The sequence below is a fragment of the Mangifera indica genome, chromosome 1 (genome assembly GCF_011075055.1).
Source record: "Mangifera indica cultivar Alphonso chromosome 1, CATAS_Mindica_2.1, whole genome shotgun sequence".
In the NCBI taxonomy this organism is placed as follows: Eukaryota; Viridiplantae; Streptophyta; class Magnoliopsida; order Sapindales; family Anacardiaceae; genus Mangifera; species Mangifera indica.
In genome coordinates this window covers 25,602,079-25,617,096 of record NC_058137.1, presented here as the reverse complement: position 1 = coordinate 25,617,096, position 15,018 = coordinate 25,602,079, and the positions used below count along the sequence as shown (strand labels likewise).

The 15,018-nt window shown below is 34.1% G+C and overlaps 3 protein-coding genes across 3 annotated transcripts; 1 reads left to right on the top strand and 2 right to left on the bottom strand.

The window, feature by feature from the left end:
• The first annotated feature begins 332 nt into the window (after positions 1 to 332).
• LOC123213947 (basic leucine zipper 61-like) lies at positions 333 to 2,813 on the top strand. Its single transcript, XM_044633594.1, has 4 exons — positions 333 to 1,323; positions 1,419 to 1,509; positions 1,615 to 1,741; positions 2,104 to 2,813. The coding sequence occupies exons 1-4, from the start codon at positions 743 to 745 to the stop codon at positions 2,298 to 2,300; spliced, it is 996 nt and encodes a 331-aa protein (XP_044489529.1). The 5' UTR covers positions 333 to 742; the 3' UTR covers positions 2,301 to 2,813.
• An 832-nt stretch (positions 2,814 to 3,645) lies between these two features.
• LOC123227349 (glutamate receptor 2.8-like) lies at positions 3,646 to 6,701 on the bottom strand. Its single transcript, XM_044652155.1, has 5 exons — positions 6,446 to 6,701; positions 5,101 to 6,362; positions 4,715 to 5,024; positions 4,243 to 4,640; positions 3,646 to 4,161 (listed from the first exon to the last, which is right to left on the bottom strand). Exons 1-5 carry the CDS (start codon positions 6,699 to 6,701, stop codon positions 3,742 to 3,744), a joined length of 2,646 nt encoding a protein of 881 aa, XP_044508090.1. The 3' UTR covers positions 3,646 to 3,741.
• A 5,301-nt stretch (positions 6,702 to 12,002) lies between these two features.
• Positions 12,003 to 14,118, bottom strand: LOC123227265 (glutamate receptor 2.1-like). The gene is made up of 2 exons (XM_044652038.1): positions 13,833 to 14,118; positions 12,003 to 13,252 (listed from the first exon to the last, which is right to left on the bottom strand). The coding sequence occupies exons 1-2, from the start codon at positions 14,116 to 14,118 to the stop codon at positions 12,003 to 12,005; spliced, it is 1,536 nt and encodes a 511-aa protein (XP_044507973.1).
• Between the last annotated feature and the right edge of the window lie 900 nt (positions 14,119 to 15,018).

Below are 15,018 nucleotides of genomic sequence, written 5' to 3'. Positions count from 1 at the left end.
TAACCTACTTCTCTTTATATATGAGGAAATTTTACAATAAATATGAGAATAATAACAAAAATGATTAAATCTCTATAACTAAAGATAAAAATAAATATACCACTGATGTATTTCTTTTCTAATTCATCCCTTACTCTACTATTCGATTGGATGTTAATTTTATAAAAGAGGTTTTGTGTATATATATATGTGTGTGTGTAAAGTATAACTTACTCTTCTATTCACTGATTTTGTGTATATATATATATATATATATATATATATATATATATATATATATATATATATATATATATATATATGTGTGTGTATATATATATGTGTGTGTGTGTGTGTAAAGTATAAGTTATGAGAAGGAGAGGGTCATATCGGCACGTGGTGGCTGATTCCTCCGGTTATTAAACCGTCGAGTCCCCAACCCCTCCCCCAGTTGTTGCAAGCTGTCCCTAATCGGCCCCCCCATGTGACCCACCAAACCCTCTCTCTCTTGCCGTTCTAATATTTTACATAATCTAAATCATGCAAAGAATCTACGCTGTTTTTACTCATATAATTTCATATCTATCTCCTTCTTCTTCCTGCTTTATATGCCCTCAAATCTGCGCTTCAGAGTGTTTTTCGGACTCCCAAGATTTTGTTTTGAGGCATTGTTGGGTTGCGTTAGTCTCTGAGTGTCAACCAGTTTCTCTTTTTCTTTATTTATCTCTTTGCCAATTGTTCTTCAGCCTACTTTTAGTGGGGAATGGCGCAATTGCCTCCTAAACCCCATAATTGGACTTCTTTTCCTCACCAAAGATTGCCTTCAACCTCCTCTTTTATGTCTAACAGCCATCACTCTAATCATCCTCTCGCTAACATTGCCACTATGACGTTAAATACTAGCCAAAACAGCAATCAACCCTCGTGGGTTGATGAGTTTCTGGACTTCTCCTCCGTCCGCCGCGGCGCCCACCGTCGATCCATAAGCGACTCCGTTGCTTTCCTCGACCCCCCGTTGGTCGAAGAATGCAGAAATTCTAATAATGTCATGAACAACATGCCTGAAACCAACTGCTTCGATCGTCTTGATGATGAGCAACTCATGTCTATGTTCTCTGACGATATAGCAACTAATGTTCCCCCCACTGCCTCCTCCTCTAATCCCTCCACGCCTTCCGATGAAAACAGCAACAATGAAGAGAAAACAACACAAATAGATCAGCAACAGCAGCCCAAGGACGAGCCTAGAGAGGTGGAGAGCTCTTGCAAAACTGAACAGCAACCAACTCAACCTCCTCCCACCTCTAACGGTGACACCATCATCGATCCAAAGCGAGTCAAGAGGTAAACACATAAATACATCGATAATTATAATAATAATAATAATAATAACCCACGTAGCAAATTATGAGAGTAAACCGTTGATGGATTTGTTTCAGAATTCTGGCAAATCGTCAATCAGCTCAGAGATCAAGAGTGAGAAAGTTGCAATATATTTCAGAGCTTGAAAGAAGCGTGACAACATTGCAGGTAGAAATTAATAAACACAAAGCTTTTGTTTTTTGCTTTCCTTTTTGTTTACACTCAGAGTAATTAATGAAATTATCAATATGCAATTTTGAATGCAAAATGAAGACCGAAGTATCGGCATTGTCCCCAAGAGTTGCATTTTTGGATCATCAAAGGTTGATTCTGAATGTCGACAACAGTACCTTGAAGCAGCGGATTGCAGCTTTGGCTCAAGACAAGATCTTCAAAGATGGTTAGCAAGATCTATCTCTGTATTTTGTTTCTCTATTTTCATGATGAATAATCATTTACAAGACAAAATAATTCTTCTTCTATCTTCAACAACACATTCAGCTTCCTTGCTTCATCAATGGTGACTGGTTTGACAAGAAATGGTGTAAATGATTAGATAGATAAAATTCTCTTGGAAGTAGGTTAAATAATTAATTATGTAATTAATTGTTGAGTTGAAGATCCCTATTGTCTTTTATTTGGAACTTTTTTACCCAATAAAGTTGGCTGGTTTTATTAGAGCACGTAGACTTTAGTGCCTTAATCATATTAAAATTATGATTAGAAATGGCTAATTATTTATAATTATTGCACGAATTTCAGCTCATCAGGCGGCTCTTAAGAAAGAAATAGAGAGACTAAGGCAAGTTTATCATCAACAAAACCTCAAGAAAATGAACAACAACAACAGCACCAACACCAACACCAACAATGCTGCAATGCCGCCACCGCAACAACAACCACCGTCACAGCAGCCGCAGCCGGTGAACACTGACGCCATGGCGTGTACGAACAATTAATGGTCCCAAAAATGTCGAAAAAAAAAAAAGGAAAAAGGCTGTGGTGCATATTCCGCTAGCTGGGCTTTCACGTGATGTGTTCCCAGTTGTTTTATCTTTTCATTATTGTTTATTATTACGTGGGGTCTATGTAAGATGAAGATTAGAGAGGGGACACGTGGAGTTCTGAGTTAGAGCTGTGACGGTAGTTTTGTAACAGTGTTCTGTTTGCTTTTTTTGGGGAGGGGAAAAATGGTGGGATTTTTTTTTAAATTTATTAATTTACTGATTAATATGATTTATTATTATTATTTTTTTTGTGGGGGAGGGAAGTAAAATTGTGATGGATTTTGGATGTGAAAAGAAAGGGTGATTTTTGTTGCATCCATTTTCTGCTGTTTAAATTTCTTTTGTGCTTACTGTGTTGAATGGCATTTTGATATTTGATTCTTTGGAAAAATTGTATAGATGTTGGCAAATATTATTGGAATTCATTTCCAGTTTGGTCTAAAAAGTTCATTTGTTTGGTCCAAATCAAAGTTTATATACTTGCAATTTATGTCTAACTTTTTTTATGGTTGATTCTTTTTTGGATTTTAATATGATTTTTTAGGAAATTGACAAGTTCATAGTGGGCACACTCTTTTCACGTTTCAATAATTCTTCCAAGTTTTTGATAATTATGACCAATCAATCTACTAAATCATTGAGTTTGTGGTAACTATTTACTATTTAATCAATCTCTAAATGGTTTCTTAAACTAACTAATATCATTATTTATTTGAATGTAAGCTCAAATTACATGCATTTATCCAATATACTTAAAAGAGAATCAAATGAGAAATCAAGGCAAAAATAAAAAATTCTTGAAAATTTTAAGAAAAGTTTAAGTTTAGGTAAATGTTCTTGTAATATGTAAAATTAATCTTCATTACAATAATAATTTGCATGTGAAAGCTTTCTCATATCAAATGGGCAATAATAAAGAATCATCCAAATATTAGAAAAATATGTTGAGAGCTTGTGTCACGGAGTTGAAGGAAAGTTGGGACATTTATTTGCCTTTAATAAAATTTGCCTACACTAGCATCGGGATTCCTCCTTGTGAAGCCAATGTGTTAAGATAAGATAGGTGAGACAGTATTGTTAAACTCAGAGATTGTGTGAGACACCAATAAAAATATTAACTTTATTTGATAGAGGTTAAATATAGCTCAAGATAAACAAAAAATTATGCCAATAAGCAAGGAGAGAACTAGAGTTTCAAGTAAGTGTAAAAGTGTTTCTATGAGTTTCACCTTAGGATGATATACTAAAATTTGAAAAATGGCATAAGTTAAACCTAAGATATATTAGCCTATTCAGATTTTTGAAGCAAATATTGGTGATCGTGGCACCCACGACTACTGTCAGCACCCTTTAAGCAAATAAATATAATTTCATCTGTTTGACCTTTTCTATTCTATGATTTTTCAATGCTCAAACTGCTTGGAGTCACCGCTTCATCTTCGTTCTGAGAGGTTGGAAGAGTGCCCAAGCGGCTAACTTTTCTACAGAATCGCTGTTTAGAAATCCCCCAACGCCCCAAGAAAGTCAAAATCAGCGTCATAATTTTTGTATGCACCAGCAAATTTAGGTGAAGTCTCCAGGGGATGTGAGTGGCGTAAATTATGAGAGCAACCGTTGAAGTGGCTCCGGTCAGTACAAACAATACCCAGAAACTGTTGAGGCTGAGGCTCGAAATGTCATCGTCCAAATCCACCTCTATACAGTCCACATCTGTAATCATGCTCATCTCTAGTTCTCTCAGCTTCCCGCTTTCGGATACCTTCAGCAGTGCTTCAATCACGCTAGGCAGCAATGGAGATCCCTTCGGAAATGCCTGCAACACGTTGATAAAACCCATCAAAGTCTATTTAAAAGATTCAAGGAGATGAAAATCCAGAGAAAGAATGAGTATTACGAATCCAAGGCCTCCAACTTTGTAGGTAGGTCCAACTGTGGTGAAGCTTTTGCAGTATCTTGCCAGGAAGATTTTGGCCACTGCAACTTCAAGAAATATTGCTCCAATCTCTCTGGTTTTAAGGTCGTTGGCGTAATCTTGAAGAGACGAATAACCCTTTAGGTTTTCTCCTTTGAAGTTCAACACGTCGATCAAATAACTTCTGACGAAAGATACATTAGAGTAACCAACGTTTGCATTGCTATTCTTCAAGGATTCGATGTCATCAATTGTTGGCTCCGTGCCTTGCACGGTGAGTATGCTGGCGAGATTCGCAGTGTAAGTCTGGCTTATGATTAGTGCCACAAACAGCCACACCGCCATCGTCATCCTCGACAGATTGCTGTGTAGTCTTTCGCCTTTATAACAAAAAATATGTCAATAAAGTAATGCTAATTAAAGAACTAATGATGAATTGAATGATTTTCACTACCATTTAAGGAGAAAAGTGTGCTGAAGGATAACCACAGAAAGGTTCCCGTTTGATGGACTGCAGAGCCTGTTAGCTCAGGCCAGTGATTTCTCTCTATCAGCCATACCACAAAGCCATTGTAGGTGCTGACGATTACTGTTAAAATCCACATCGCCTTTGTAAAGGGCTTCATGAATAACAATGCTTTGTTGCTTGATTTCTGAACTGGGACTATCATCACCAATCCTGATTCTGTATATGGATGTGTGAAGTCTGCATACTTGCATCTCTTCGACACTATTGCTACATCCCCAACTACTGCATCAAACTTCTGCAAAATTTCAAATGTGATTAATCAGAATGGCAGTAAGAGAGATGGTTTCTATAGTGGGAAGCCCTTTTTTTACCTTCAAGGAAATTTGTCTTACTAAATCATCATATGAGCCATTGAAGGGGAAAAAATTGTACGGCAAATGGAACGGCAAGAACTCCACTACTGCTTTGAAAAGCTGAATGGAAAATCCATCGAAGCCACTGACATTTCCCTGCTCATCATATGCAACATTCACATACTCTTTGAATTCGCTTCCCACAGGCACGCCGATTCTCAATGGTTCTTCACTGGTTGCTGGTTCTGTCCATCCTTTTGGGGTATACAAAGGAGCCCCAGGCCAAACAACTTGCCCCAAATCTTTCAGGGAAGAGTTATAAGCGGTAGAATTATCGATTGTCTCAGAGAAATCTAATCCGTCTGTCCAGAATCCAAGTTCTCTGTAACTCCTTCCAACTAGATTAATGATTTGATATATGCGAGCTGGAGCCAACTTCTGGTTGATGAATTGAACCTTTCCTGTTAAACCGAAGAAGTCAGTAAGCAAAATTCTCTGTAACAACGTTTGGTTATTTCCCTTCTTGTTGCTTTCTCTCATTGCTGAAGCCACTGACCGCACGGCATCATATGCTTGCACCGCAAAAACTCCAGGCTCGTGGTTACTTTCCTCAGGATACTCTGAGCCAAATCGTTTGTGAAATCTCTTGGAGAAATCCTGAAACTGTGGGTTGTCTTCAGGAATGTAGCTCCGAACTCCGATAATTCCTTGCATCAACGAGGAGATGGTGGCGCCATTGATAGAATGCACAACACTCGTAAAGGAGTCTGTAGTTATCCAAATATAGTCTTTCTGCATCATCTTCATCTTCTTCGCCCTTTCGAATAGATTTTCGGCTAATGGCAAGGGTAAATGAACCACAAACACTCTACATGGCCTACTTTTAAGCTTGTGGAGCTCTTTGGTCAATCTAGATGAATTGATTATAAAAGGTGGTAGAGCAAGAACATGGCTAATTTCTGCTCCTACTTCTCGTAAGGCATCGGAGAGATGAGGTATGATTCCGGTAGCCGAAGAACCTACATCTTCATAGATTACAGTTACCTGGTGCCATTCCCAGGACTGCGCAATTGCAGCTATGGCTTTCATTTGCGCATACTGGTTTGATGACGCTTCAAGTAGAAAAGGCCACTTTTCTGCAGCCCAGTTGGGAGTTGCATCACCAAAAGAAAGAACTGGAATCTGATCGTTGCTGGCTACCTCCGCAACCACTGATGTTTCTTCCCATGTCTGTGGTCCAAGAATCGCTTCAACTTCTTGTGTGTTGATAAGATCCCTTGCTGTGATTAATGAAAACAATACAATGCATATAAAATTAGAACCATACTTTTAGAAATATATATGTATGTATATATATGTTTACCTGCAAGGGCAGCTTGAAGAGGTTCTCTCATGGAGGTTCTTACTTGCAGAACCAGACTGTGATTCCTGTCGCCATTGAAATCGTCCACCGCCATCTCCATAGCTACAATCTGTTCTTTACCAATACGAGAAGTGTTGTCAACAATGGCACCGATAATGCGCTTAACATGGTTGTTTTCAACATCAGCAGCAGCTTCAATAGTTGTTAATATGAATATCAACTCGAAGAGCCAGAAAGACAAGAAACTAAGATTCATGTTCTTTCTCTCTGGAGGAGATTAAGTATATTATGGTTGCCATTCAGCTCCTATTTATATACAAATAATTAGAAAGAATCTTCAACGTTTCGTTTGCTCTAAGAATTGTTATTTAATTTATGTTCACGAAAAAATTTCCAGTCAAAGTCAGTTCCAGGAACCCATACTAAAATTTCGTGGAAATGTGCTTGCAGATATCTACATGACAAATTCTCAGACCCATCTTTGCATTAAATATAGAATTAAATTTGAATCTCTTGAATCTTTTCCCCCTTTAACTTATTGAGTAATTTCCATGTAGAATTCATCTACCATATTCACTCGTTCAAACAAAGACTAGAATGTGACATTTAATAGGTACTTTCGAATGTTCCTTGAGCACTTACCACGACGATCAACTGACTTTTACCAAGATTACTTTGATTGACCTGACATAAGAATTGGTTTTCCTATATTTGTATTAAAAGTCTTAAATTCTTGCAAGATTTGTAGAAGCTTTTGATTCTATAATTAAATACCATTTCCCATATATGTGTTTAGCACAAGGTAAACATTTGGAATTCTATAAAGGTTTGAAGAACAAAATTTTGAAGTATCTAAATGAAAAGAAAAAAAAATCTTTACAAAATTTTGTGTTCTAATGCATTAATCAGTACTGAAAAATTAGGTTGAAATTCTGAAAAATGTAACTTTGCGTGGTAAAAGAGGTTCTTCTTATTGATCACGACTAAGGAGTTAATATATAATAGAGGTCAAAGGACTTATTCCCACCCAAAGTATATAGTTTTGCCAAGTTCCACCTTTTTATCTTTGAAAATCTTAAATACTCATTTATAATAGATAAATCTATTAATTTTAAGAGTAAAGTTGTTATTTCATCTGTAATATTAAAAATAAACTAAAATTTAATCTTCATTTTTTCCTTTAAACCGTAAAAACTAAAATTTTTTTTCCTAAGTTAAGTTTAAAAAATGACATTTCCCCTTTTAGGGTTTAGTTTTCAATCTTCAGTATCAAATCTAATGTCATCGCTAGCGATGAAAAGTTCTTGACACATCACTATACTTCAACGGTTTCTCTCCCCTCCTCTAGAATTTCGACTGATGAAGATCTTATTTTTGTCAGGAAGACAAAATTTCTTGTCTTCCTAGATGAAGATAAAGATCTTGTTTTTATTTGAAAAGATAATCATTTTCTTAGATGAAATGTTTGTTGGCAGAGTTCTAGAGGAGGAGAGAGAGACTGTCGAGTATGGTAATGTGTCGAAAACTCTTTATCGTCAGTAATGACATCAGATTTGAAGTCAAAGATTGAAAACTATAACTTGAAAAGAAAAATATCATTTTTTAAAATTTGGTTTAAGAGAAAAATTTTTAGTTTTTAAAGTTTAAGAGAAGAAAGAATGATTAAATTTTAACAAAGTTAAAATTTTATTAACTTTAATTATCTATATATAAGTATTTGAGAATTTTAAAATTACAAAAAAAAATTAGCGAAGAATAAATCTTGTGGTGTACGACAAAAAGTATTTTATACATTTTCATAATTCAACAACTCTTGCCGCGTAAATTGCAAAAATGCTTGACCGTCAAGGTGAGTAAGTTGAGTTGCCTACCTAAGAAAGTACCCATCGCAATTGGAAATAGACATTGTATGAATTGACTACGAGAACTTTTATCAATACTATGCATGAATGAGACTCAATATTTTTTGAATAGTTTTTTTTCAGAATTAAATTAATTATATTAAATAAGCGAAATTTTAAATTCTATGATTAGTGCTATTACGATTGTAGACGATATTATCATAAACTTATGATAAAACTTGTACCATGAATTTCAAGAAAAAAATTTATCAAATATTATATTTGACAATTAAATTTGTATTTTTTTTTAATCTTAGAATTACTTAGCTCCTGGTAAATTAAAGCATATATTCCTAGAGTAAAATAATATATATTTATTTTGAATATATATTTATATATGTTATTATATAATTGATAATTATATTAGCGTTAATCTAAAATCATCTAATTACATAATAATATATATTTATTTATATATACAAAATAAATATATATGATATTTTTTTATATTCCTCTATTTCCTACCAAATCAATTAACAAGTGTGGAGAAATTATATCCACTGAAATTGTAGACTGGTCTTCAGTTTGACCGAGTAAATTAATTTTTGGGACGACAGAATCTTGTTGACTCCAGATAGATGGTTGGAACTCTTAATATGAATCTGAATCAAGCTATGTTCCCTTTTGACCCAGTTGAACTAATTCGTATTTAAATAAGGATACTTAAGTATTAACCCAACTATAACTTTAAACAATTAACTCTGTATTATATAAAAAATAATATTATATGTATAATTTTATATACAGATAATAATATATCAGCATATGATTAGTGTTGGTTTATTTTTAATTTTTAACTATCTAATTATATATTGATACGTTATTATTTGTGTATAAAATTATACATATAATATTACTCTTATATAAATTTTGAATTTAAAAAATAAAAGTTGAGTAATTAATTTGGAGTCTATCAACTATATAAATTAAATAACCTTCAATTTCCGAATACATATGTGTATATGACATATTCCAACTATATTTTATCTAATCGATGTAGACATTGTTAATGACTTAATAACGAAGATGTTAGATGTACTTAGTTAACCTTCATTCAACCCTTAATGTAAGTTGTCTAAAGTATTACTATCTAAACATGGGAGACTCTACTAGAAACGAGCTTATAAGGACGTTATTTGGTGTTACTATCGAACACAACAAGGATATGGAGGTTATCCTTGACATAAGGATAGCTCTCCAGTAAAATGGTACTCTAAATTATGAGTATCTTGTCCAGTAATAGACTTTAAAGGATTTCAAAATGAGTTATAAATTCAAATGTGCATCAAAGTGATTCAAAAGAAAGATTCGAGAGTGTCATAACATTGTTTGACAATAAGGGTATCGTATGATTAGATGAAAGAGGATATAACATACCAGTCAAGTCCAATGACCTTTAAAGCATAATTTGTTTATAGTGGTTTGATCCATACATGAACCTATAAACAAAACAAAAAAAAGCTAGAAAATCATTCTAAAATCTTACAAAATATTCTCACATAAATAAGAAAGTAGGATGTTTTTAAAATTCTATTACGAAAAAAGACTAGTATTAAAATTTACATTCTCATAAAGATAATTTTGATCGTCCATCTAGATAGATGTATATAGATTTGAACTATTTAATCTACTTATAGAGTTATATAGATAACTAGTTATAGGTATTATTATCAAGATTAATAATATAAAGTTTTGTCTCTAAATATTTTTTTCTCTAGTCTTTAAGAATTGTGAGTTTTGGCGAACTTATATAGTAACAATGTTGCATTTATGTATTAAGTTTGGAATATTATAATATTATTTATCATAAAATAGTATTGTATATATTTATTTTAAATACATGTTTATTAATTTACGGAAACATCATGATTGTACCAATTAGTCAAATACCTTTTTTTTTAAAAATATATTCTGGACTTATATATGCTTTGGATTATTGTTTAAGAAAATTACATCATTCTTTCAAGATTCACCTTTGGAATTGGAAATTTAGAACTTAAGAAAAGGGGGTGCCTAAGCTAGAACTTCAATATTGTTGCCGATTCCCGTATTAGCATTTCCAACTTCAATCTTTCTATTACTGTCCTCAATGCTAGCTCTTCGATGGTGCCGCCACTGATTTGTTACAACAAACATGAGTTTCCAAATTGCTTTGTGTGGAGTGCCATGGCGATCAGATTGGTTTGTCTTCCATTTGTAATTAGTGACATATAGTATCAGAGCGAATGTAGATGTTGCACCTGTTAACACAAAGAGTTCGAAAAAACTTCTGGCCCCCAGACTTGAAATTTCATCATTTGAATCCACTTCCACACAATGTTCAGATCCCAGCACTCTCTTCTCTATGATCTGTAGCTTCCCACTTTCAGATATATTCAAAAGAGCTTCAGTTATGCTAGGAAGCAGCTGCGAACCCCTCGGAAATGCCTAAAAATGCACTGTTAAATATTTTTTTTTTATGTGTTAACATTAATTATGATTTTAATTTAATAAAATCAGATAATTAAATAGTTTAATAATAATTTATAGATACGCTTAAGTGATCAACAAAAATATATTAATTAGGTATTTTAAGGGGTAAAACTAGTTATGTAAATATAAATAATTTTATGAGTTTACAAATTTAAATTGTATGACATTCCAAATATTTCTATAAACCTAAAGAATTTTAATATAATATTTTATAATTTATATCTAGAATCTAGAATTAGCATTGCATGATTTTATATTTATTTATATAAATAACATCTTAGATGCACTTGTGTCATGAAAAACCCTAGAAGTTCAGTAGAACTCGAATGAAGAGAGAGGAAGAACTACTTACAAACCCATATCCTCCGACTTTGTAAGTAGGTCCAGCAATGGTGAAGCGTTTGCAATATATTGCAAGGAATAAGTTGGCCTCAGGAACTTCAAGAAATATAGCTGCTATATCTCCATTTTTAAGGTCTCTAGCATAAGCATCAGGAGAAGTGTATCCCTTCATGTTTTTGGGCTTAAAGTGCAACACATCCACCAAATATTTCGAAACGAACGAGGCATTAGAGTGACCCACCTTTGCATTGTTTTTCTGCAGTGATTCAACGCTTGATATCATCGGTTCAAGGTTCTGTCCCGTGAGTATGCTGGCGAGGTTGGCCGTGTAAGTCTGCGTAATGATTAATGCCACAAATAGCCAAATCACCATTATCATGCGCGATAAATTACTGTGTAGTATGCTTCCTTTCATCACCAAATCTAATTGTTAGCAGATAATCTAAATCTGAAACTGGCTAGCTAAAAGGGTTGGTGATTAAATTAATTACCTTGAACGGAGACGAGAGTAGTGAAGGAAAAACAAAGCAAGGTTCCTGTTTGATTCAGCGGTGATTTTGGAGGCTCAGAGCAGTGATGTCGCTCTATCAACCATACCACAAAACCATTGTAGATAGTTATGGCAGCAATTAGAATCCATAAGGCTTTTGTGAATGGTTTTATAAAAAACCATTCTTTGTGGTGTGATTTTGGTTGAAAAGGGACAACCATTACTAATCCCGATTCTGTGTATGGTGGTGTGAATTCTGGATACTTGCATCGCGTGGCAGTAATGGCTATATCGCCTACTGCAGCATCAAAATTCTGCTTCCATTCAAAGAAAATTTCAAGAAATTTTAAAATTAAACAGGTAGGAACTGAAAAGAAGTAAGAAAATCTCTCACCTTGAGGTGAATTTGCCTCACCAAATCTGTGTACGTGCCATTGAAGGGATAGAATTTATATGGCAAATCAAATGGCACCTCATTCACGATTTCTCTGAAAAGTTCAATTGCAATTCCGGAAAATGTGGTCTCATTTTTCCAGGGATCATCTTCCACATTCACATACTGTTTGAATAAGGACCTGGTGGGCACTCCTATTCTCAGAGTTGTGGGTAGAGTCCATCCTTTTGGAATATTATAAGTTCTTCCTGGCCAAAACACTTGGCCTGATTCTTTCATTAAAGAATTATGAGTAGAATTCTGATCAATAGTCTCCTGGAAACCAAATTCATTCGACCAGAATCCAAGTTCCTTAAAACTTCTTTCCCTCACATTCACGATCTGAAAAACTCGAGGAACTGCCGTCTGGTTATGAAAATAACTGAGCAAAATCTTTTCCAGTAGCTCTACCCTTCCGTTCTTACTTTCCTTCATTGCTGTACACACAGCCCACGCAGCATCATATGCCTGCAAAGCGTGAATTCCAGGCCTTGAATTCTCTTCTTCAGGATATTTCAAGGTAAAACTTTTCCGAAATTTCCCAGAGAAATCCTTGAAATGAGAGCCATTTTCAGGGAAGTACCTCTTGACTCCTAAAATTCCTTGGATTGAAACAAGGGTGAAGGCATCAGTGGAATGGAGAAGGCTTGTAAAAGGATCCGTAGTGATCCACACGTAACCCTCTTCCATCATGTTCATCTTCTTCGCGGTTTCGAAAAGACTCACAGCCATAGGCACAGATAAATGCACCACAAAGACTCTACACTGACCTTCTTGAAGCCGTCTAAGCTCTTTAGATAATGTAGAAGAAGCAAAAGGAGGCAAAGCAATAAAGTCTACAATTTCTACACCTTTTTCTTTCAAGGCATCTGATAGATGAGGTATCACTCCTGTAGCTGAAGAGTCAATGTCCTCATATATTGCTGTGACCTGTGTCCACTCCCAGGACTCCACAATTGCCGCTATGGCTTGCATTTGTGCATACAGCTGGTTCGGTGAAGCAGCAAGCAGAAAAGGCCACCTCTTCGATGAAAATCCTGGAGCTGAGTCGGCAAGTGACAGAAGCGGGATGTGTTTTTCATTACAGACTTGAGCTACAACAGAAACCTCTTCCCATGTCTGTGGTCCGATGATAGCTTGTGCATTTTGCACACTGACAAGATCCATGGCTGCAGTTATATATTTATACATTGAATTAAAACCATTGCAATTCAAGGTTGAGTTGATCAAATCAAAGTAACTATCAAGCTTGCATCTTTACAGTAATAAACTTCTGTATACAATTCCTACTTCCAAACATGTATTTATGCATTTCATATATAAATTTAATAAATAGAACTTATTTTTAACTTCTTTTAGCAGAGTTTGGAGACCACTTGTTATTTTATGTAATGTTATAAAGAGAAATATTTTTATTCCCGTGCTTGACACTCTTAACAAGGAAAAGGTGACGGGGAAAAATTTGTAATTATCAATATAACTTTCTAATTATAAAAACTATGTTAAAGTTATAAATTTATTTAATTTTAATAAAATATAAATAATAGTTTATTAAAATTATAAAAATAATATTTATAATAATAAAATATTTATTAACTCATTACAATGTTAGTTTTTGTTTTAAATGCTAATAGCTCAGGATTCAAAAAGATGAAGGATACCCTATAACACTTTCCTTCTATAAAATTGAACTTACTGAAGATGATTTATATCAGAAGATCATATATATATATGTATGTTTGTGATTACCTGCAAGAGCTGCAGTAACAGGTTTTCCCTGAGAGTTCCTTATGTGAAGAACCAGAGTCTGATTGGTGTAGCTATTGAAGTCCTGCACTGCCATCTCCATAGCTACTTGCTCTTCTTTACCAATACGAGAACTGTTATTAACAATGGCACCTATTACACCCTTCACACGCCCGTTCGTAACTGTCAAAGCAGTGTGAGCGTTTCCATTAATATTAGCTGCTGCCTTCGCCGGAAACATGAACAGAAACAGCAAGGAAAAGACAGAGACGACATGAAGAATATTCATTACGTCCAAAAGCACTGGAGAGAATCCTCTCTTGATTTTTTACTGTCTGCAGGGTACATATGTATCTTCGATCCAGCAATGGTCTGAACTCATTCTTTGACCTATATTTCTTCAAAGTCAAGCATGATATAATGGAAAATACAACAGTTTGAGTAGTAAAGTCTTAAGCTATGGTTCGTATGTATTAACTGCAGTCTGATTGAGATTTAAGAAAGAAGATTAGTGCAAGGTTGTCCTTTTGAAAGCCATGTAATATTGACTATATTAATAAAACTATTATTTAATTAGCCAGTTCGATAACGCCTAAATTTTCTTGTGTGCCTGGACCACTGAGCGTGTAAGACAAGCACAGGTTGGCATGAACGTGGAAATTGGCCACAAAATTTCCCTACATCGGTTTATTCTTGCAGCTTTCTTACGAAATGTCCAAGGTAATAATTAATACAGTAGACTTTGAACTTGAAATTTTCCGAAAGACGTGAACAGAACCCAGTGGCGTTTTTTATTCTAATTTAATAGAGAGATCGACTATTCTCCTTTAAATTAAGTAAAAATGGTAAATTTGTACAAACCGAACAAATAATAAAATTAAGTATATTTATTTTAAATATATAAATAAATATATATTTAATATATACTATTATATAATTTGATAATTTTAAAATAAAAATAAAATAAAATTTAATTATATAATAATATATATAAATATATATCTATTTATATATTTAAAATAAATATATATAAAATTATTCATAAAAAAAAATCTACCTTTTATCAATTTTGGTAAGTAGAATTAATTACATTTTATGACCAAAACATGCGAAAGATGAATATACCCTTAAAATGACATCAAAATACCAAAATTTCCCGTGGTTCATTTTACAAATCCATATCCTCCTA

Excerpts from the sequence above, each read along its gene's own strand:
- LOC123213947 (XM_044633594.1), top strand. The coding sequence starts at position 743 with ATGGCGCAATTGCCTCCTAAACCCCATAATTGGACTTCTTTTCCTCAC. Across the intron at positions 1,324-1,418 it reads GATCCAAAGCGAGTCAAGAG|AATTCTGGCAAATCGTCAAT; the intron begins GTAAACACATAA and ends GATTTGTTTCAG. Across the intron at positions 1,742-2,103 it reads AGACAAGATCTTCAAAGATG|CTCATCAGGCGGCTCTTAAG; the intron begins GTTAGCAAGATC and ends CACGAATTTCAG.
- LOC123227349 (XM_044652155.1), bottom strand. The coding sequence starts at position 6,701 with ATGAATCTTAGTTTCTTGTCTTTCTGGCTCTTCGAGTTGATATTCATA. Across the intron at positions 6,363-6,445 it reads TCTTCAAGCTGCCCTTGCAG|CAAGGGATCTTATCAACACA; the intron begins GTAAACATATAT and ends CATTAATCACAG. Across the intron at positions 5,025-5,100 it reads TAAGACAAATTTCCTTGAAG|AAGTTTGATGCAGTAGTTGG; the intron begins GTAAAAAAAGGG and ends GAAATTTTGCAG.
- LOC123227265 (XM_044652038.1), bottom strand. The coding sequence starts at position 14,118 with ATGAATATTCTTCATGTCGTCTCTGTCTTTTCCTTGCTGTTTCTGTTC. Across the intron at positions 13,253-13,832 it reads TGTTACTGCAGCTCTTGCAG|CCATGGATCTTGTCAGTGTG; the intron begins GTAATCACAAAC and ends ATATAACTGCAG.